The sequence below is a fragment of the Syngnathus acus genome, chromosome 16 (genome assembly GCF_901709675.1).
Source record: "Syngnathus acus chromosome 16, fSynAcu1.2, whole genome shotgun sequence".
NCBI lineage: Eukaryota > Metazoa > Chordata > Actinopteri > Syngnathiformes > Syngnathidae > Syngnathus > Syngnathus acus.
The window spans coordinates 10,990,915-11,012,919 of record NC_051101.1 but is presented as its reverse complement, the minus strand read 5'-3'; the positions used below and the strand labels follow the sequence as shown (position 1 = coordinate 11,012,919).

General features: G+C 40.0%; 1 protein-coding gene across 3 annotated transcripts; it reads right to left on the bottom strand.

Annotated features, from left to right (window-relative positions):
* Positions 1 to 451: 451 nt before the first annotated feature.
* si:dkey-12j5.1 (probable assembly chaperone of rpl4) lies at positions 452 to 21,826 on the bottom strand. 3 transcript variants are annotated; one of them, XM_037274492.1, is made up of 12 exons: positions 21,647 to 21,826; positions 21,441 to 21,550; positions 21,204 to 21,350; positions 20,984 to 21,136; positions 20,580 to 20,689; positions 20,358 to 20,481; positions 19,197 to 19,289; positions 18,628 to 18,693; positions 14,821 to 14,874; positions 11,162 to 11,314; positions 7,038 to 7,229; positions 452 to 1,430 (listed from the first exon to the last, which is right to left on the bottom strand). In XM_037274492.1, the coding sequence occupies exons 1-11, from the start codon at positions 21,711 to 21,713 to the stop codon at positions 7,056 to 7,058; spliced, it is 1,251 nt and encodes a 416-aa protein (XP_037130387.1). In that variant the 5' UTR covers positions 21,714 to 21,826; the 3' UTR covers positions 452 to 1,430; positions 7,038 to 7,055. The 3 variants fall into 3 exon arrangements, with proteins under 3 accessions (XP_037130387.1, XP_037130386.1, XP_037130388.1); XM_037274491.1 differs by lacking the exon at positions 452 to 1,430 and having other exon boundaries at positions 5,072 to 7,229; XM_037274493.1 differs by lacking the exon at positions 452 to 1,430 and having other exon boundaries at positions 5,072 to 7,229; positions 18,628 to 18,690.
* Between the last annotated feature and the right edge of the window lie 179 nt (positions 21,827 to 22,005).

The following is a 22,005-nucleotide window of genomic DNA, read 5'->3' as shown; positions in this document are numbered from 1 at the left end:
AAAACATTTTCAAACTTCAGAAGCAACTTGAGGCTACGTGTTTTATTTATTCATTACTCATGTGACAACTGAGAATATTAAAAAGTGAAACGCGTGAGGCGCATCTGCGATGTAACCTTCAAGTGTTTTATTATCTTTACCTCTGTTATTTATTTTTGTTTCTTATTTAAATAATAATATTTTTCTGAAGACCTCCACATCCAGATTGCAAATGAACGCTTCTGGCCCGAAGCCACGCTAGCTAATTTACTAGCTAATACCTCGCTATATAGCGCGTACTCATAAAAACGTAATTGCCAGCCATCGCCTGACAATGGAGGAGCTAAAGTGCTGGCAAATAATTGGCGCTTGAATGCCGTGCTGGGAGGGGGGGGCGGTGCAATCGAAATGGACAGTAAATTAGCCAAATTGTGTCACAATCCAGCAAATTCAGAACACCTCGTCTCACAGATGCAGAAAAGCGCAGCTAAGGTTTATTTGTTAATTTCACACTTGATGGGTGGGCACTCCAGAGACCAGACAATTGTTTGCAAACTATTAAATAGTCTTTTTCTTTTTTTTTTTTTTACAATATGTCTATTTTGTGACCCAGAGTATCCAATTGCATGTGCAAATTTAGGAAGAGCAAGACGGAATCTTTATCTTTTTCGCCGAGACAGGAGATCAAACGGACTGTGTGAAATTTGGAGCGGCAATAATTAGCAGCTGTTACAACATCAAACCTCCTCATCTCTTCCACTCTCTCGGTCCTTATCCTCTAGTTTAATTCCCAGATTTTTTTTTTTGGGGTTGTTTTTGGCTCCATCTTCCAAGAGCTACCACCGTGAGCAGGATTGACCTCCATTTTTTTTCCCTCGCCCTCCCCTCCGGAAAAATGAGGTAAACACGAAGATATGACTTGAGCTTGTTAATAAGTGTCATCCACGGTGAAGGAGTTCTGCTTTATAACAAAGAGCACACAAGAGAGCAACACTCCGGAGCCACGTGGAAATTAATCACAGCATTTTCTGTCATTGACTGATTAAATCATTTCCGAAGCCTTGAGATTTGCCTGCTGGCGTGTCGAAACGTATGTTTACGTGTGTGTGCGTGTCCACGAGTTGATTTATGAAAGGGGGAGCGAATGGTTTTCTCTCTCAATCTCTCCTGTGAATTAATGAGGTATAAAAACTAAGGCTGGCACTCAGTCAAATACCTCGGCAGCCACCGAGAGATTGCCGCAGGATAACGATTGGCAACACCGACGTGATTGTGTATACATAAAAAAAAAAGAAGCCCCGCTGGTTACTGAGGCGACTCATCGACCTAAATTGGGACGTTAAAAAAAAAAAAGGCTTTCAACCTCTATTTTTGTTTGTGCTCTTCCAAGCCGTCTCTTTAATTCAAGCAGGTCAGCAACGGCGCATTCCGCTCCCACCCCCCGGCTGGTGCTAAAGAAAAGGCACAAAAGGCACAATTACACTTTGCATGCTCGTATTCTACGAAAAATAGACACCATGATGACAAAGATTTTGAGAATGGCACTAAAAGGCTTCAGATGTTCATGGAACATTGTGCATTTGTGGTATGTGTGTGTGTGAGAGAGACACTTGACATTTTCCTCAAAATGTGTTAGGCGAAAGCATAAAATAACAGGCTGCTATACTTCAATATTCTTCACATCTTTTTAATACAACTCTGCCAGTGTGAGGGAAGTTCTTTCTGAAATGAAAGTGTAGTAGCTGGGTCAATATCATTATACAGTGCCTTTGGTGTTCTGATCTGAATCAGTGTTATTCATCTTTTTAAAAAAAAAAAAAAGAATAATGAATTCAACTTATAAGTGGTCAAACATTTGCACACTCACCAGTGCATCTGTTAAAATGTCGTTCTTTTTTATAGTCCACCAAAACTTATTAATGATTCATTTCCATCATGTATATTCAATTTTGATAATCATATTAAACATTTTGCTGGTGTTCACCAGGTCATTACAATGTAGGACGTGGCCGCTCCCAAAATGGAAGTCGGCTCATGAATTTTCACCCACACTAGTCTAAACATGGTTTTCTGATTAATACTGCCTTTGTGGAATCTGAATTAAGCTGGAAAAAAAAAATCCTTCCGTTTTTATCCAGCTCAGTGGGGGCGGCCATTTTGTCCTGTCCTTGAAAATGAGTAGAGTGTGGTTTGTGAAAAGTTTTACTTGACCGGTAAAATACATTTTTAACTTATCAAAATAAGTAAATCTTTATCACAACATGGTAAACTATCTGCAAAGCTCAATAGCGAAATCCCCATTTCTATTTCACAAAGTGAATTTAAATAGCGATCAATAACAAAGTGCACAAATATTGCTTAAGAGGTAAAAGTTATTTGAGTAAAAATATGCAGTTTGATACTTTAATGACATCACTGAGCTTACTTTGGGGAATATTTTGAGGTGCAGATCAAAGAGTAAAACACTTTTGTGTCAAGAGGCACTACTACTGCTCCAAACAAAATGAGTTGCTCCGGGATGTTTAAAACTTTCATATCAAAAAAAGTCACGATGCAGAATACAAGACAAAGAATAACAAAACGCCTTGACGCTAAAGTACGCTAGCACATTTCTTGATTGTCTTGATATTGTTTTTTTTTGTTTGCATAAGACTCTTCTTTTGCAGACTGCAAGTTGGACATTTTATAATGGATTTAAGGATTAGAGGCCGTGGGCTCGGTGATACGCTTAAAATTTGCAGTTACCCAAGGACATGACAGGCGGCATGCTACTTACACTTATTTGCACAAGTACACACACAAACACACAACTGTAGATGGAGGTGTATTAGGGTTTAATAATCGTAAGACGCAACGCTCGTCGTAAGAAAGCTTGGCTAATTCTCTGGTTATGTTATCTCAGAGAGACAGATGTCCCTAGCAAAGATTACAATATGGATTAGCGCACACACACACAAGCACACACACTGTGTCAATGCGGAAATCCATAAACACATTCAATCTTCAGAAAATAGACTGTGTCAAAATAATGATTTTTTTTTTTCTCTCTCAGGGTCAATTTGGAGATGTAATGAGGTCTTGGAAGAATCCAAAAAGAACGTTTGTTTTCACTGCCGTAAAGTTTCATTTGTAACACACCATTGACTTTGACTTTGGGATGTATCGATTGGAGGTTAAAATAAGATAATAAAAAATAGGACTACTTTTGAGACAAATCCAAATGCAATTTAATGATCACCTTAAGCTTCACGGCAAGTATGAACCCATCACGTCAGTCAGCTACAAGGACAGCAAATCTTTGGCGAGGTCAAACACACTGCATCCATTCAGCCGGCTAATCCATCCAATGCAGGAAATGGTTTCTCAGCATATGCGAAAGGTCGCATGATTAATGGCGTCCCACTGTGGTTGTCAGAAGAACCCATGGGTCACAAACCCAAGCCTTCATTTATGTCATTAATGCACGGTCACGGCCGGGATATCGCACAAATGACTGGCGTGCACTTCCTGCCTGTCAATGGTCAGCTAAGAAAATGGCCCCTTCTCCATTTCAATTTTTTTGTGGAGCTTTCCAGAGCGCTGGCACTCAAGAGCAACCGAGGAAGGGTCAGAAAGACAGATGCCCTTGCACGGAGGTAAAGCGTGACATTGAAAGGAAAGAGTTCAGACTAGGCTCTTCAGCCTTGGAAGAGACATTTTTTTGCCCCTCGTGGTGTAAAACTGTAAAAAATGTTTTCATATAGTGAAATAGATTATTAAAGTTTTAGATGATTTTTAGATTTAGGTAAAGATGGCAAATGATTGTCAGGGGCGGCACAAGGGGTGAAATTTTACTGATCACGTACCCACAATGATTGGCCAAAGTAGATAGTATTAGCTTTAGCTAATGTATTAGCATGTTGGATTGAGGGCATATTTTTATTTGGGCTACACCATTTTTAACTCATTCACCGCCAATAGACGTCGATTCGTAACCGGGCTGGCAGTGAATAAGTTAAAAAAATCAATTCTCACTAGTAAGTCACCTTTAAAAATAAAAATGCAATCTGTGCAAATGCCAAGATGTTGTCGTTAGGATGCATTATGTGCTGAGAAGGATGAGAAGAATCTTGCAAAGCCATACAAAAGTAAAATGAAACCTGGGCTCCGAACCAACATTTAATGGGCTCTTCCTTGGCATACTTCCGAACTTTCGCAACGTCAAACAAATGTCAATGAAACAAATATATAACATGCTTGGAAAAGGTCATAAAAAAGACAAGGACTGTAAAAACGGATTTTCCCTCGACCTCCCTCCCCTCTCATTTCCAATAAACTGTTTCAGTGTAAGAAGTCTCTTACTGTTTTCCTTTAAAACCTTCAAGTGGAGTAAACCTTTTTAATTAAGTCACCCACATGGACAGATCCCAAGCCACTATAAAAAAACATGCTTGTGCTTTCAGCGAGAAGAAAACACCCCGCGGCTGTGTTGGCGTATTTGCGTGTGCGTGGTTGCTTTGTGCAACTGTCAGTGATTCATTTGCACTTAAAATACATGCATTACAAAACTGTTAATCCAGGATTTTTCTTCCTTCTATTCATCTCATCATGGTGGATTATTATTATTATTTTTTAAAACATTGATTTTGCAATAATCGGGTGCTTAATAATGAGGGTTTTGTTGGTGACATTAATGCTGACAGTTTGGTCAGAGTACAAAAAAGAGCAACGTGTGGATGATGATAGCGGTTAACCTTGCTAGCTTAAGCGATATTAATTCATATTAATTGGAAAATATGCACATATATCTATCCTCAAATACAATAGAAATACAAGTGACAAAAACACTCAAACATTTAAAATTTACAATAAAATAATTTTTTGGGAGCCTCGTTATAATTTTTTTATCATACAACACGCTAGGCTACGTAGCACGTAAAATGAGACCGGCCGGTTTGCTGAAGTGAAATTAGTAACATACTAATTATAATGATTTTTTTTTTTATGTGTTTTAATGCCAGTTGATCAAAATAAATTTTGACATGTTAGGTCAACATTGTAGTTGACTACAACAATTATTATTATTATTATTATTATTATCATTATATATTTAAATTACTAAAAAGAAATTACGTGTCAAGTCAACATTGTAGTTGACAATAACAATTATCATTTATTATTATTTATTTTTATCTCATTATTTATTAGCATGTCACTGCTCTTGGTCCCAAGACCCCTATTCCAGAATAGAATCAAGCTAGCCAGTATAGTGTCCTTTCCCCGTGATTGAATGTGTGTCCTTGTGAAAAAAGCGCATTCTCCCCTCTCAGGGAATTTAAAAAAAATAATAAAAACAGTGGTGGTGCTGATGCAGACGTACAGGTGAGAGGATTTGGAGATTACCCCAGGCTTTGTGCGTCCACCATGGCCAACTCACAATAGGTCAGCTCAGAATAACTAGAAAGGGCTGACCGACCATGTTCAGTCACCCCTGGAGTCATTAATCACACAACTGTGCAGATGAGGCGGCACAGGCGCTTCCACACACACACACACACACACACAGACACACACACGGAAAAGGCCGACACACCAGAGCTTGTTGTAATTATGCAGCCAAATGCTGGATGACAGCCTCGCTGCAGGTAGTCGGTCCTTCAAGCTTGCACTCCTGCAGCATTATCAAACACTCAAAGCCACACACACACACGCACACACACACATCAACAAAAACAGCATTGCAAAAAGCCTCAACACTCCTAACAACACATCACATCTCATTAGGTGTTGATAAAATGTATCACACATCTGAAACTCAGATCTGTGCATTTCCTCTCCAGCTTTATTTGACATCTCCTTAGTCACACAGCATTGGAGCAGCGCATCCCAACCTTCATATTCCAACACAGGTTGTTCAGCTTGCAGCCAGAACACAATCAGGACCGCCATCTCAGATAACGTTCCCGTTTAGCGGTTATGGAATCCTTCAAAGAGGATTCACGGGCGCGGGTGTATGTTTGGGTGTGTGATATGCATATGAAATGGTCTGTAGGGGATATGAAATGGGTTTGGTCGAACACTTGGCAAAGTTTGGAATTAAGATGTAGGTTTTTAGATTATCATCACCCTTTTCTGTATGGGCAACACGTAGCAGTGATCACACTATTTTGCTGTACAATCCCAGAAAAGTGTCAGAATTCCAAATGTTCCAAAAAAATCTATTATGCGTAATTTGTTGGCATTTCATTTAATTGAATTCGAGTGTATATATTGCTAAACTGAAACAGTTTCGACAAAATTCTTCAAGCAAAAAGTCTGATTTGTGTCTCGTCCGTGTCTGTTTTAGCAAAGCAGCCCCAGGTGTGTTTGTCTAGATCACATTTCAAGACCAATTTGAGCAAAAATCCAAATAATTACAAAAAGGTCACACGCTTCTTTTTTTACATCGTGGTTATATGACTCAAACATCAATTCAGATTTTTTTTCTGCTTAGCTCTTTTTTGGGAGAACAGAACGTACTGAAAAATTAAACAGTCTGCATTCATTCGGAGGTCAAATCAAGTTCAACTGTCTGAGTTTATTTGAGTTTCATCCTAAAATTTCCCCCCACAAACCAGTTATATCTCACTTCTTGCGCGTACTTTATATTCCGTATAGCGCGAGTGAGCTATCATGTTAAACGGCTGCTGATTGGCATCCGCTATGACAAACTGTGAATCATTTAAATCCGCTTGTGACCGCTTTAGTGACACAACTGTCACTTTGGTATTAAAGCTGCACTTTCAATGGAAGCTGCTTCATTCTCTGACCTTAAAAATTTGTGCCAGCCGAACATAACCAATTGTGACCACTTTCTCAATTTAATGGGTCAAATGTAGCTAATGCTATCACAGTTTTGTTTTTTCAGGCCATTTTAACAAACTAATTAAAAAAAAAAAAAAAAGGCTTTACAAGATTGTTGAAGAAAAATACATGTCCCGTTGAATCAACAGTTCTCGGATGAACAGATGTGACCTTTGACTAATCAAAAGGCACTAACGAGTAATTCAAAAGAACAATTTGGCATCACATATAGCTACCAAAAAAGGGGGGCGTCGTCAGTATTCCATAGGTGTATCCTCTTTGTCTCCCTCCTCATCACTAGCTGGCTCATAGTCGTCATCGACCCCGACTTGAGCTTCTTCGCCCTCCAACTCTCCTCCCAGCTCACCCAGCAGCTGCTCCACATGCTCCAACATGGGTTGGTCGTCACAGCCGAGCTTGCTGTGCAGCTGCAAATCACACCCAAAAAAAATAAGGGGAGAAAATAAATGAGAGTGACGGAAAGAAGGTTCAGATATTCTTGCAGATGTGATTTAATTTGCCAAATTTAAACAGCTAGGACAAAAAGATTAAAATGTCTCTGTATTGATATGAAGATTTTTGAACATTGCAATAACATATTTCTTCTATAAACTCCAGTCAGGTCCACTCCTGTGATGTCATTTCCTTCCTTGATTAAGTCTTTGTGTCTCTGAATTTCCATGCTCTCACACTGGGTCATTGAATTTCACAGTGCAACATTAAGATGTCAACAAACAACCACTTGGAGCAAAGGGAAGTGTGCAGCTCGGGTGTTTTAAGTCTCTAAGTGCCAGTTCGGACGGTTGAATTATCCGGGAGCAGCTTGCAGGCTGTCAGCGAAGCCCGGCACAGCTCGCAAAATGCTGGTAAACTGTTTTTTTTCCCCTTCATTTGGCAAATTAGCTTCTTTGTTGGAACACTTGGTTACACAAAGAGTGGGAAAAGAACATCTTCCGACTGCCGCTGCATGCGGTCTCCAATGTGCAGGCTCAACATAAATGAGCACACCTCAACAAATACAATTTAAAAAAAAAAAAAAAAGAAAATTAAATTTTTATATAGCTTAGTAACGGATATATATATTTTTTACAATACCCTAAAAATTCTTCAGATAATTTTAATAAGCAATCAAAATAGGTTTCCTATGGCGGATGGGGAAATGTGGGGAAAAAAATTCCTGCAAAAATTCTAAAATACCCAATAATCAATTACCGTATTTTCCGGACTATAAGGCGCACCGGACTATAAGGCGCACCTGCAATGAATGGCCCATTTTAAAACTTTGTCTTTATATAAGGCGCACCGGACTATAAGCCGCACCATTAATGCATCATGACAGATTTTTAATCCAAATCAAATCATTCTCCATTTTATCTTTTTTTATTTCAACTTCAGATGCAACAAATTACTTTATAATCACAAATTAATGATCCATAGTCTTTTTGATTCATGATTCATAATCTTCAGCAGGCCACTTATGATGGATTTCATGACACAATGTTTCGGGCCAGTTTAAATTTAGGAATTTGGTCCATATATAAAGCGCACCGGACTATAAGGCGCACTGTCGGCTTTTGAGAAAATGTGAGGTTTTTAGGTGCGCCTTATAGTCCGGAAAATACGGTATTTGGAATGGCACCTGGCATATTTTTGGGGGGGCGGTTCCCCTGCGGCCCCCACTCTAGCGCCACCAGTGCTTTGTTCCTAAACTGAGGACTACCTATACACACCAATGAAAAAACAAACAAAATTCCAACCACAGGTAAATCTAACCATCCCCCAAATTATTCTAATCGTCACTGGAAACGGATAAAATAATAACCCCAAACACTTGGAGCTTCTAAGCACATATGCGACACCCTATCAAATGTGCTATCTCAATGAAATATTGCAGGCAAGAGCCCAAAAAGTTCCCTACGCAGCCAGCAGATTTATCTCTGTAAAATACTCCGCTTGTGTGTAATTACTGAACTCAAAGGGAGAGCGGGGTGATAAAACTGCTTCCCCTGCCACTGAGGACAGGAAGCATAGAGCTGTAATTCTCAGCGTGCAAATGCAGAGTAAGCAGAGTGGCTGCAGAGAGATTTACGCTAACAACCCCCCCCTTCTTTTTTTTTTTTTTTAAGAGAGACACAAAACTAAAGAGAAGTTGTAATGGCGCATAATAAAAAAGAGTAGCTAGTATACAAGTGTAGGGTCACGAGTCCAGAAGAGAGGAGACAATTGTGTGTGACTGTCTTGCAAAAGCAGGCGGGCTCCGAGCAACATCCTGACACGCACTGTCAAGGGAACTCATTTGGAGCGTAACAATGTGCACTTGCAGCATGTGTGTGTGTGTGTGTGTGTGTGTGTATTTAAGAGGATGCTTTCTCCGCAGATCGGGGCTCCTAAGGGGCAAAAAAAAAAAAGAAGACAGGGGGAAATGCATGATCCAGCCACAAGGTCTAACACACTTCCACCTTTTCAGCCGCCTTAGCGCCACATCACACACTCAACACAATGGGGAGAATAAAAAAAAAAAACACACACATTGATTGGCATTCTCACAACTCCTCGGAGATGTCTATCGTCTCCGAATAAAAGTTGGCGGCGCTCACAGCCACTGGGGCTCGATAGAATGAATAATTGCATCTTGCTGCCTTGAGGGTTGAGTCTTAGTCATTTTGTTTCACAGGTTGCATGGAGGACAAAAGACAAAAGTAGTGGAGTGGCTCATTCGTAATCTATAAGGTTGAATATGACGGCGAGGAGTTTGTTTATGGCAGCCCCGTGTCAAAAGGTACGGCGGGGGAGTCGTACACGTCAAAAAAATACGTCATGAAAAAGAAATATAATCATAAGGAACAAAGCAAAGCAAGCTGAGGATTTTTTTTCTTGGCTTGTGTGTCAATATTGGTCAGATATTCATTTGTGTGGACCGGGAAGAAATATCGATAAATTAGTTTGAATAAAAGTAGCTATTGATTCGGCGGGGGAGAATGCAAGAGCAGTTGAGTCGCAATGCGATATGTCAGCGATTGGAGTCAAAGTGAAAATCAATTGTGTGCTCAATTTAAAAGCGTCAAAATCCACAAATATTATTCATTTACATTTTATGACTGGTTGGCTTTGAGAAAAAGAAGCTGCTAGGCAACACTTGAGAGGAGCGCTGCTGAGTCGAGTGAAATGAAAGCGAGAAATGGTTTCAAATATCACACTTGATTTGAACAAGCCCCAAGTAGAAAAAAAAAATGGCAGTCGATAGCCCATCATCAACAATTTCCTTTTTTCAAAGTCACTTTTAAACACTTTTCTACTCAAAATTCTACTAACAAAAACAATTATACTAACGGAAAAAAACAAAGTTTTCTTTTTACATTGTAAGACAGTAAAGTTAACCTTTTTTTTTTTTTTTTGCAAGCAATTGTTTTACCCAAAACCAAATACATTTAATTCCCATTATGTCTGATGGGGAAAACGACTGGCGTAATAAATCGTGTTCGACCTTGGCTGTTTTCAGATTAATAGCTACGTCTCATGGACTAAATTGCTGTATTAAAATTCCAAGCACTCAAATTGAAATATTTATATAGTAGTTCTCAACATGCTCTATATAACGTAGAGAAGAAAAAAAAATCTAAGGATTTAAGTTGAAAAGAAACCAGTTCTTTGTGCAGTTACTTTCCACGTATTTCAATTTCATTATGACAACCGCAAGTGTGGTATTAGTATTGCATTTACAATTCATTTCAGACTCACCTTGGCCATGACTAAAACAATTTCACAAAACTCCCTATTAAAGCGCATAACGGCCATTAATAATGATAATGACCAAATATTGCGTAACTTTCGAATAAAAAAAACAAGCTGAAATACACACATATTTACTTCAGTCCCCCCAGTCCCATTTTTGTTGGAGAAACTTATTAAAGTTTGATGACATGAGCCCACCATGGTCCAAGCCTCCCCACAATCCACACAGCAACATCAAATAGTAAAACCTTTGACCTCCGTTTGCCCCATTTGCTTTTGTAGTTTCGAGTATATATTCATCTATTCCTATCGTCCCTCCGTGAATGCATAGCAGATCCTCCCGCCGGAATCTGGGCTCCATCCGGCTGAGACTCAAATTCCATTTCACGTCGGCTTGACAATTGATTTCATGTGCGCCATCGTGACTCCTTTCCACCCACGCAACAAAACATGCACACCGACACGTCGGCATCACGATCTGTTTCGTTGTTATCCTCCCTGCTTCTGCCTGGCTGTCGCTTGGTTTATTCTCTTCACCATCAATATTTTTTTTTGGAGGGGATATTTGTGTATTGTAACATAGCTTTGCTGCTAAGTAGCAAACACAAATGTGATGTTTATGAGTCACCTTCTTAGCATTAGTCAAATGCATTCGGGCCGCCTCCTTGAGCGCTGACCTCTCTTCTTCCTCCACGTCGGTGAGTTGTCTCCCGTCTTTTTCTTGCTGCTCTTTGGCTCTCTCTAACTGCAGGTAGCAAACCCAGCCGGAGAGATACCACACCTGGGAAACACATGAAGGGAGGGAGGGAGGGGGGGGTTATTTTTTATTTTAGAAAACAGAAGGGGGATTGCAATTTGATTATTTTCACTATGTTGCCTGACTTGCAATGCTCACTGGGGCCCACATTTGCTGATGCTACTTTCTTAGATCTGTAAACAAAAATTGCATGAAATAATGGCACCAAAAAAAAAATAATATGCATTACAATGCAAATGAATTTCCCTCGGGACAATAACTGAGCTGTAATGAAAATCATCAGGTTGACTTTTGCCGGAGTAAAAAAAAAAAAAAAAGTTTAGAATCTATCATTTTCAATCATTATTAGCTAGTCCCAATACGGATTATAAAATTGCAGCATTGGTGTTCTATCTTTATTTAGAGCCATATTAAAAACAATATAAAAATAATGATAGAATAGAATAGAACAGGACTGAAGAGGTGATGCAGGGTTGCTATGGAAATTACAAAGATTTGCCATCAATGTGAAAATCAAGGTCAATTTTTTAAATTTTTTTTTAAATACTAATTTCTATAGGAGCATCATTATACTAACTACAGAAGCACAACAAAATGATTTAACGAGCAATTAGAAATATACAGAAAGTGTCAAATAATGAGAGAGGCGGTTCATGGAAACACAAAGGCGAGAAAATCGGCGGAAAATGTTAGCGCAACACGACGTTGCGTTAAAAAGTATGATTTATGTGTTCAGGGAGAGCCAAGAAGAGCTTTCACATTGACGGCACCTGTAATTTTCTCCCGCAATCCGGCTTCACGCTACTTTTCAATTAAAATGCTTATGGTTGGGTTGAATTATGCTTAGTTGAAAAGAAAAAAAAAAAAGACGATATCGTTACAATTATAACAAACTGCGCTCGGAGTGATTTGGTGAAATGGCCAGCTGCTGACTTTAATATAATTATTTACATTGTAAATATCCATTCTCTTTTTTTTTGTATATCAGTTTAACGCAAAATTTGAACAAACCCTAAAAGTGCGACTTGTGTTGTGCTTACACAAAATAAAAAAATAAAAAATACAAATAAAATCGACATTCCACGAGGGTCTCCAAGCTTCTGAGGTAATCAGATTCCCATTTCCATTTGGATTAATCAAGCGGAAACTTCCACTGCCAAGAATCGGTGAGGAAGATGACACTTATTACACTTTGTTATATTTCAGCAAAATCTGGGAAGCTGACAAAATTGGAGTGAATAATAATATGTATGTAATATGGACTGTGTCGTGACACTATCTATACTTTGTGGAAATCGGATTATTATTCTGTGATTACTGACGACGAGGCAGAAGCAGCTTCTTCCCACATAAAAAAAAAAAAAAAAAAAAAAAAAAAAAAAAAAAAATCGAGCTGTGTTGAAATGAGATTTTTGGGCTGATCATGTAACAAACCAGTTGAAAGAAAACTATGTAAATAGTAATCACAAGAGTCTTTTCCACCTCTCTATGAACTTGGAGGCATGCCAAAGACCAACAAAGCATTATGAAACAAATATTAGCATGATTCAATGGAGTCAAAAGCAGAAGGTGCAGATTTCCTTGACCACTTTGCTATCAAACACATGACAAATTTGAAATGATTGTAAAATATGCTGAGTGGGAAGCTTCAAGTTAAACCCCCTGCAGCTACACTCACCAGAAGATCAGCAGTGTTGGATAAAAAGATGGCAGTGCCAGCAGGATTTCATTTCTAATCAAGGAACCATTTCCTGACAAGGAAGACCCCCGAAGAAGAATTGCTTTTGTTGCACGGGGGGGGGGCACTTAAAGGCTGTTCTGAAACCCGACTAAATGTTTGATTTGTTCAAATTTTGCAGCTTTATTAAAAATGAAGACTGATATACGGTCAGGAAGAATTTACAAATACAATTGTTATGATTGGGCGTTATTACGTAATGTGTTATTTGTGTGAATTTTAGTCAATAAAAAAAAAAAAAGTATATCGTATATATATTTTTTGTAATGTGCCATGATACTCCATAATACTATATACGTATATATATATTTATTTATTTGAAAATTTTGGGAAATTTTAGTCCATTTTTTTAGGAAATTGTAATTTTGAGAACCACTTATATAATAAAAAAAGGCAATAATTTCCCGGAATATTTTTCAGCCATGATAAGTAACGCGCACAATCATAAAACACTTTCAAGATTTAAAAAAAAAAAAAAGAAATAAATAAAAAATTTCAAGCAGAAAACAAAGCCAGCCAAGCGAGCTAATTATGACTTTCATAAGCTCTCCTTTCCCCTTCCACAATCCAAGACAAAGGCGCACGCAATTCAATTGAATAAATGCCGCTTCTGTCAATCAAACCGCTCGTCGCTTCAAAGCCGAGGCCCGTCTTAACTCCCATACGGCACCGCCAAAGAAACAACAAGAGATTCATGAATCAACTCAACACCTTTGAAACAACATTTGGGAGGAACAATAACGTCTCCAGCTTTCTGACAAGCCACGTTGAAAGATGCAAAGAACTTTAGCATTAAAACCGGCGCGTCGGCATTTGCAAACGGCCAAATGCCCACGACGTCACGGCTAAATCTCCAAGTTAGAAAGTTCAGCCCCCCTGATGACTGCTCTCAATCTGTCAGCCGAGGCTTTGCGTTTGTTTGTGTGGGAGGAAGAGCCCGAGGGGAGAGTGTGGGAGACACACGGCGCTGCTCTTTGACACTCAGTGGCGCACCTTCGCTTTCTCTGCTGCTCACCGTGGGGATTTCAAGTGCGGAGGGACTACGAGAGCGAATCAAAATACTGCCACTCATTCCCCCTCGCTAATAAACCTGCAGTTTCAAACTCAGGGGGGAAAAAAAAAAAAAAAAAGAAGACATGTTTGTACGAGACCACAGCGACTCATTTAAAGTCTCCTCACAATGTTTATATATAATAAGACAAAAATGATAGAATTCTTAACGACATTTTTCGTCCTTCTTGATATTTCGGCAGGCACTCAATTGCTCGAAACAGCAGTCAATATGGACAGCCGAGCGGCAAAGTGAACTGCAATTTCGAGTCGGCTGCAAAAACACAAGTGGAGTGACTCCCGATAGCGTCGCCCGTCTCTGCCGAAAAGGTAATGTTTGCTCTGTGGGTGGTTTGTCTGTCTGCTTGACTGCTGACTGTTGAGGGGAAGGGCGGGGGGAAAACAATCAAATGGAGGGGTGCGGCGTGGAACAAAATAGGAGAAGAATTTGGGTGTTTTAGAACACAGATTGCACTAGCCACGATAGTTTGGATTTTCCAATAAGGAAAAAAATAACTAAAAAAAAAAAATGCACGCCTTATTTTGCAAAATTCTTGTCAAAGCCGTTCAACACGCAAATTGCTTTTGGCTGTGAGAGGAGAATGATAAATGTGGACCAAAATGAAAAAATGTTGTCACGGTTACTCATAGCTCCCGCTTAAAGAATGAACTTGGAGGAATAAATATTTGGAACATTATTCCTCAATGAAAGCTTTTGCAGATCCTCATCGAGTTCGATTACCTGAACAACTTCGTCGTCCTCTTCCAGGAGCCCCTCGAGTACTTCTACAGCCAACTGAGCACAGAGACAAATAAAACGAGACGCGGTTAGAATGAAAAGTTGCAAACGAACTTTACAAAGACAGAACAAAAAAAAAAAAACATCCCTCCAGCAGAAACACACAAACTGTTGAATGTCTTCAACAGTCAGATCAATCAGTGTGATGTGAGGATCCGATCGGCATCTGGGCCCGATATAGACGAGGCTGTAGATACAAAAACAAGACAGCGGGCATCGCCATCGACAGACCCGCTCAGCAGTGCTTATTGCGCAATCAATAGGCACTTTAGCCGCTCCACCCGATAGCCTTTTTAATCTATTTAATGACATTTGGAGTCAATCCACTGGCCGTCTCGCCACTGATAAATCTAAACAGCAACGTGAGCCCGACTCCACTTTTCTCCCCACTTAAGCATGTTTTTCAGAATTTTTTCGGCGCCCCTTTGAGCTATGAAAGGCGTCGAATGTTCGCTGACCTTTTGCTGGAGGGCGTCATTGTTTGGGTCAATTGCTGCGGGGAGGTTCTATTACCGAAAAGAGAGCCGGGGACTCAGGTAGGCTGTGTTTGTTTTGCTCTCACTCTCTTCCTGTGGATCGAGCGCTTGTGCTGTGTGCGCTTGAGAGGGCCCCGGGTGATGATTTATTGATTTTTGTCAACTTGAGGTTGGAGGCGACTGTTAGCCAATCACCCGTGGTGAAGGGCAAGAATAAAAGGCTGGCATAGTTGAGAGCGTCGGCGCGCACGCACGACACACAAGCTTCTTGTTATGGCCGTCGGATTCCGACAGCTTTCCTCTTTGGCGTTTTCTTTTCATTAATGGTGCGAAATTCCGGAGGCAATCAAGAGGTCTGCTGCCAGGATGCACAGAGGGAGAGACGGCTTAATTGAGAATATCTCGTTAGGAAGTGTGCAAATGCCCATTTCGGTTGGACCAATTATCGGATGTAAACTCGCCGCCGTTAATTAATTGATATCTAATTAAAAATAGCCAAACAAAAACATTTCATCCCAGAAGATGACAGATGGATTCTCGCCCAGATTGGGAAATAACAGTGTCGTTATTTCACCGTCGCATTAATTTGAGGTGGCCTTAGACGAAGTGTTCTTTTTTTTTTTTTTTAAGAGCAACAAAAATAGAACAAGAGATATCCGGGAGCTATGATAAGCGAGCGGCGATAACCGTTCTATCATGGCCGAGTGCCGAGCTTCCTAACTACATTGGTCAACCCTGGGGGCCCCGTGATTAAAGATTCAGATCTTCTTAAGCTGCTTCACACTAAACAACAACAAGCAAGAAGATTAATACATCCGCATCGCTATGGGGGTGAGCTTGCTGAAAAGGAGGAAACACAAAAAAGTGGTCAGCAAAGATAAATGCGCACGCCTCAAAGTCGCGACGTAGCTCTGACCTCTTTATTTCAGCGCCTTTATGTTCATGAAAAAAAAAAAAAAAAGAATCATCAGTAGCAGAGGAAGCCATTTTTAATATCATTTTGAGTAATCGGGAGGCAATTTGGTTTAACGGAAGCATTTTAGCGGCGTGTAGCAACGGGGGGGCGTGAAAGACGAATCGCTCGGCGAGCGAAATTTGTAACACGTGAACACTCGTACGCACAAAGAGTAACGCTGAAGTAAATAAACGTCGGCAGGTGGAACTCGTTCGAAAGCTACGTTTTGGAGCAAAAAATGTCAACAACCGCGACAAATGCTAAACTAGTTAGCTTCACTTTAAGACTTGATATTAAAATAAAATGATATTCAATCCACTCATAATAGCAACATATAATAATATAAATAAATAAATATAAAATAATGTAATATAATGATAAAAAAATGTAAATAAGCGTGACACATGCTAAATTAGTTAGCTTCACTTTTCGCCTTGATATTAAAATAAAATGATATTCAATCCACTCATAATAGCAAAAGTCTTTTTATACAATTTAGGCGATTAAAATAATTATCATTGAGAGAATGTCGGTTTATTTGTTTGTTTTGGCAAAGCCTTCATTCACTCCTGTTCCAAGTCACACATTAGCGGAAAGCCAAACTGGACCCATCAGACGAGGAGCTCAACACAAACAGGTGTTTTTTCCCTTAACACCGTTGCTCTTCCAAAACGCACCGTGCTTATCTGGCAAACATACCCGTGAATATTTCAAAGCGTTGGCACTGTTCCGCAAAAACACATGATGGCGGATAACACGGACAAATGGTCAGTTTCTGGCAACAAGCAAGAGAGATTGCCTTCAAACTAAAAACTTTGCTGACAAAAGTTTTGCGAGTGTTGTGTGTTCATATTCAATCCGGATTAGCCTCGGACTGGGCGAAGACGGACAATAAAAGATTTCCGCCGCGAGCTTCCAAATTGCGAAATAGATGGCAAAACAAAAATGCCGCACGGGAGGTGTAAATGAATATAAATGCATACATTGCTCACGCAGCAAAACGCTGATGTTATTATTTATGAAGCAGTCACAAATGTCTGCGGCTGGTGACAACGACAGCCGGATGAAGACAAATGACATGTCACAAACTGTGAACTGAGACGATGTCATTTCGCTTCCACACCTGACAGCCCCCCCCCCCCCATCCTCCTCCCCCTCCCACCCCCGCCTCTTGTAATAACCGTAAAGCTATCAACAAGCGTGAGCGAAATTAGTCAGTGGATCAGAAAAGAAAATAGCCAAAGTGCTGCTAGCGCGGCGGAAATCACAGAGACTGACTTCAAACACTAATGAGCGTGAGGTTCTGCACTGAACCGACAAGCGTTTAGCCTGCAAAAAATTAATATGAGAAATTGATGAGTGATTAAGCGAGCAAGTGCGCCGTAGTGACGATATCATGGCAGCAACACATTCCAGCTTCATTTACACCTCCACTGAGCGAGACTCATTAAGGCGCGTGTGGCTAACATGGTGACGCGGGCACCAGGTAGCTTGTTATTAGACCGTGCTAGGGATGAGACATTGCGATTTCCGAGGAAGAAGTAACAAATTATGTGTACGGTCAGCAGCCTTGTATTGATCCCTGAAAAAAAGTGGGTGATTTCTGCACTGTTAAATAAATTAAAATAAATAAATAAAATAAAAAGTTGTTGTTAGCTCGTGCTAGTGATGAGACATTGTGATTTCCGAGGAACTAACAAATTATGTGTACGGTCAGAAGTGACTAACAAATTAGCAGCCCTGCATTGATTAATAAAAAATAAATTAAAAAAAGTTGGTGACTTCTGCACTGTTAAATAAAAATACAAAAATAATAATAAAAATACAAAATAAAAAAGATTAAAAAAAAAGTAAAATCAACTCAGTAAATTGATTTGGAGCATACCATTGTGGCACTGACACCCCCTCCCATAGATGAGATAAATAAAATCTTCCAAGCGTGTGATGGCAGTTGGCCCCCAGTTTGCATCACCCCCAGTTACGACTCAACTGGAGTTTTCGGCCAGCTTGTTGTTTCAGTCCGACTGACATTGTAAATAATTGTTCGACCTTGGTGGAACTCTTTGCTCGACCGAGTACCGCTCTGGATTTTCTAACTTCTTTCTCTCCTCCAGCATTGGCCCACATGGCAAATACCAGTCTTCAATTATTGACACGGGACTCTGGAGGGGATAAAGACCAGCCATGACCTTGCCACCTACCAAGCTATTCACTTGAAAGCAAAAGTGCTTTGGCGCCCTCCTGCCACTAAAACCCAAACGGTGCGACAACCAGAGCAGCAACATTTAAGCTCGGCACACATCCTTTTTTTTTTTTTACCTCGTACTCCTCGCCTTCGACCAGAAGCTTGGTTGTGGTGATGCGGGATTCATACGGCGGGATCTGCTGAGAGAGCAGACAAAAAAAAAAAAAGGAGAATATTGCAACGTCTACGCTGAACATTTACACAAGCACAAATCCTGCACAACGTCCGATAATGGCAAGATCTAATTTCAAGGTACGGGACGTTCTGCGGTTAATCACAGCGAAGATGACAGCGGTCCGAATGTGGATAAAGCTGCTGCGGAAGATAAGGGACGCAATGATGGCACCATTGTGGGATTGTTGCATCATGAGCACATTTGCTCCATTTATGTACGCAGGTCATATATGGAATTTTCTCAAATCTCATCATCTGGAATCATTATTCTACTTTTGCCTTTATTTGCACCCTCCTCACATAATGTCGCTTCCACATTTTCATTATCCTTTTTCTCATTATCTTCTAGTTTGTATCCCTTATGGGTATTTGTGCCGGCGGCAAAGCGCTCCTTTTAGGCCGCATTGTTTTTATAAATAAAAGCGAGGCATAAAAGCGTCGGCTGGTGACAAGAGACACTCCAACTCACCTGCGCTTCATCTTCTAGGCTGGAGGATGCTTCCGTCTGTTTCTGGGCAGGCAGCCACAATTTGACACTCTTCAACAAGTATTCTTTGCCTTCCTGAAGACGCCACAACATTGAAATTGAAGGATGCTAATCGCTCATTATATAAACATGTGATTTGCTATCATTGTTGAATGAGTCTGCCATCTTTATCATATTAATTAAAATCCACAAAGTGGTTTCTGGTAGAGGCATCAAAAACCTGGCTATGGTGTTAATGGAGCCGGCCTGCCCCCTAGAGGATATCAACTGCTATTTCAGATGCAATTCCGGTAAACCTTTAAAAAAATGTGTTGACTGTCTCGGGAAGTTCATTTTCTTTTCCAACACGAACATGACCTGAGCCCAATGAAACATCATTAAGATATTTAAAATGTATTTTTAGCATAATCCAAGGATTTTATATTATTCCAGGAATTCAGTGAATTCAGAATAAAAACGAAATTACTTTTTTGCACCGCATAGTCATGTCCACATTTGTGCAAATATTATTTTGCAGTAATGTGACATGTACATGCAAAAGCATGACTAAATCCGCTCCAATGGATGGGTTCCACTTTCTTTCTTATTAATGTGAAATTAAAATGTCAACAAGAGAAAGGTGTGTAGAAAGGTTGGGAGGACCCTTCATTAGCATTTAATTAAATGCAAATTCAAAATAATTTTATCACCACATAGAAAAGACATTTCCAGTAAAGGTCAGCCTGTGACCTTTCAATTGATATGTGGACTGTCTCGAGCTCACTTTGCAAGAAATTCTTCAAAAGTGGAAGAGAATTAGAAAGTACCTTGCTCAATCGAGCTACCAAGTTATGAAATTCTTACGCTGATTATTTGAAATTAATGGCTGACTGAACAGGTAAAAGTCATTTTTTAAAACAAATTGAATGACTTTTCAGAGGACATTTTGTCTTCATCCCAATTAGTTGCTCCTGATTACCTCTCTCAATTACATGACTTGAAAGATCTCGATAATTAGCATGCCCATCCACATGACCTGCTGTGTGCTCGCTCAAGTGATAATTCAAGTGTCCATCTGCTGATTGATGGCATACGATTCAATTTGCTGAGAATAATTAACTCAGCAAATTCTTACTTTAATATGCTGAGCGTGTATGACCTGACCTGATTTTTCTCCGTGCTGAACAAGTAGCTGGCCATGAGCTGGAGGCCTTCAGGGTTGCTAGAGTGATACTGCAACGCTTTCTCAATGAACTCTCTGCACTTATCAGCGGCTCCCTCCTCCATGCTGCGCACACATCCACAAATCTCAACTCGTTAAAAAAAATTGGAGGAATGAGGAGATCTTAGCGATGTCCAATTTAGTCATATCATGTTCTCACTTACCAGAGATCGGTTAGATAAAGTTCAGCGATGGAGCAGTAGGCCGTGCTAACATCCTTCATCGTCGGGAGGTCAGAATCATCATCGACAGACGTGGCAGCTTCCGCCTGGGCCTGTTTTAAAATACCAGAAAATCACAGTTTAACAAAATATGCATTAAGTATGTTCTAACCAAATACATAATTTACGACAGCTTTCAACAACCATCACGTCAGATTATATTTAGGTAAAGCAATACTTTCGCACCACAGCACCACCTTGCGGCAGAAATGTAGAATGTACCGGAATCTGGGTGATGATAAATGGATGAAGGGAATGAATAGATGATAAATGGATAAAATAGATAGATCAATGGACAGACCGATTGATTTAATATCGGACATGTATTTTAATCAGCGTGCACTCACTGTGGTCTGTGCTTCTTCGTCCAATGCGGAGAGCAGGATTTGTGTTCCTTTGGTGTAGTAGCCAACAGCTTCCTGACCTGTGTGGAGCTGTCCCAGGTACATATACTTACTGTGACCTACATCTGGGCTGAGCTCCACAGCCCGCAGAAAAACGTGCATGATCAGTCAAGGAAGCTCCAGGAACAAGTAGAAAAAAGATGAAACCCACAGTAAAGGATATTTCTTTAGCTTTCTCGGTGTTTCCAAGCTCTAAGGAGATGTGTCCCAGCATGTCAAGAGCTTGGAGGTTTGTGGACTCCACGTCTAGGGCACGCTGACAGTAGAGTCCAGCCATCTCAAAGTCAAAACTGTCCATGCATTCTTCAGTCTGTACAACATAGGAAGGCATGATCAAATGAACATGGAGAAAACGGTTCATGTTAAGGTTGTTGTGTTCTGTCAGTTGCTGTGCAGTAACCTTTTCTAGTAATTGGTCAACAGAGTACTTGGCAGCTGTTTTCTTCTTTGCCTTTTCATGCATTCTCACTTTCATCCTCTCCTGAGGTGTCAAGCCTACTACGCCGGTATCTAGAGTTGTAAAATTGAGGTACATCAAGTTTGGTGATTTTTTTTTCATGGTAATAACAGGACATCATCATCCGATTATAGTAATCACTACTTTACCATTGCTTGGTTGATTTTCTTTCTTCTTTGCTTTGTTTTTCTTTTTAGCCTTTGCCTGCCCTCCCATAATTAGGAATACGATGCCTTACGTTTCAACAATTTGGACTGTAAGAGCAGATTCTCCCACAAAACACATGGAAAGCCGATGCAAAAAAACTTTACGTGATGCGCATGCGCAAAGCGAAGACTTCCTGATAGCTACGGAAGTCCACAGTAGACATATTTAACAGATTCTGCCATGCGTTACGAAACAACTACTGATTCTCGTCCCAAATGTAACCGGTCGTGAATGTATTTCCCACCTCATCATATATTATTGCTTAATATAATTAATGAATATTATAATCTCCAATTTGTGT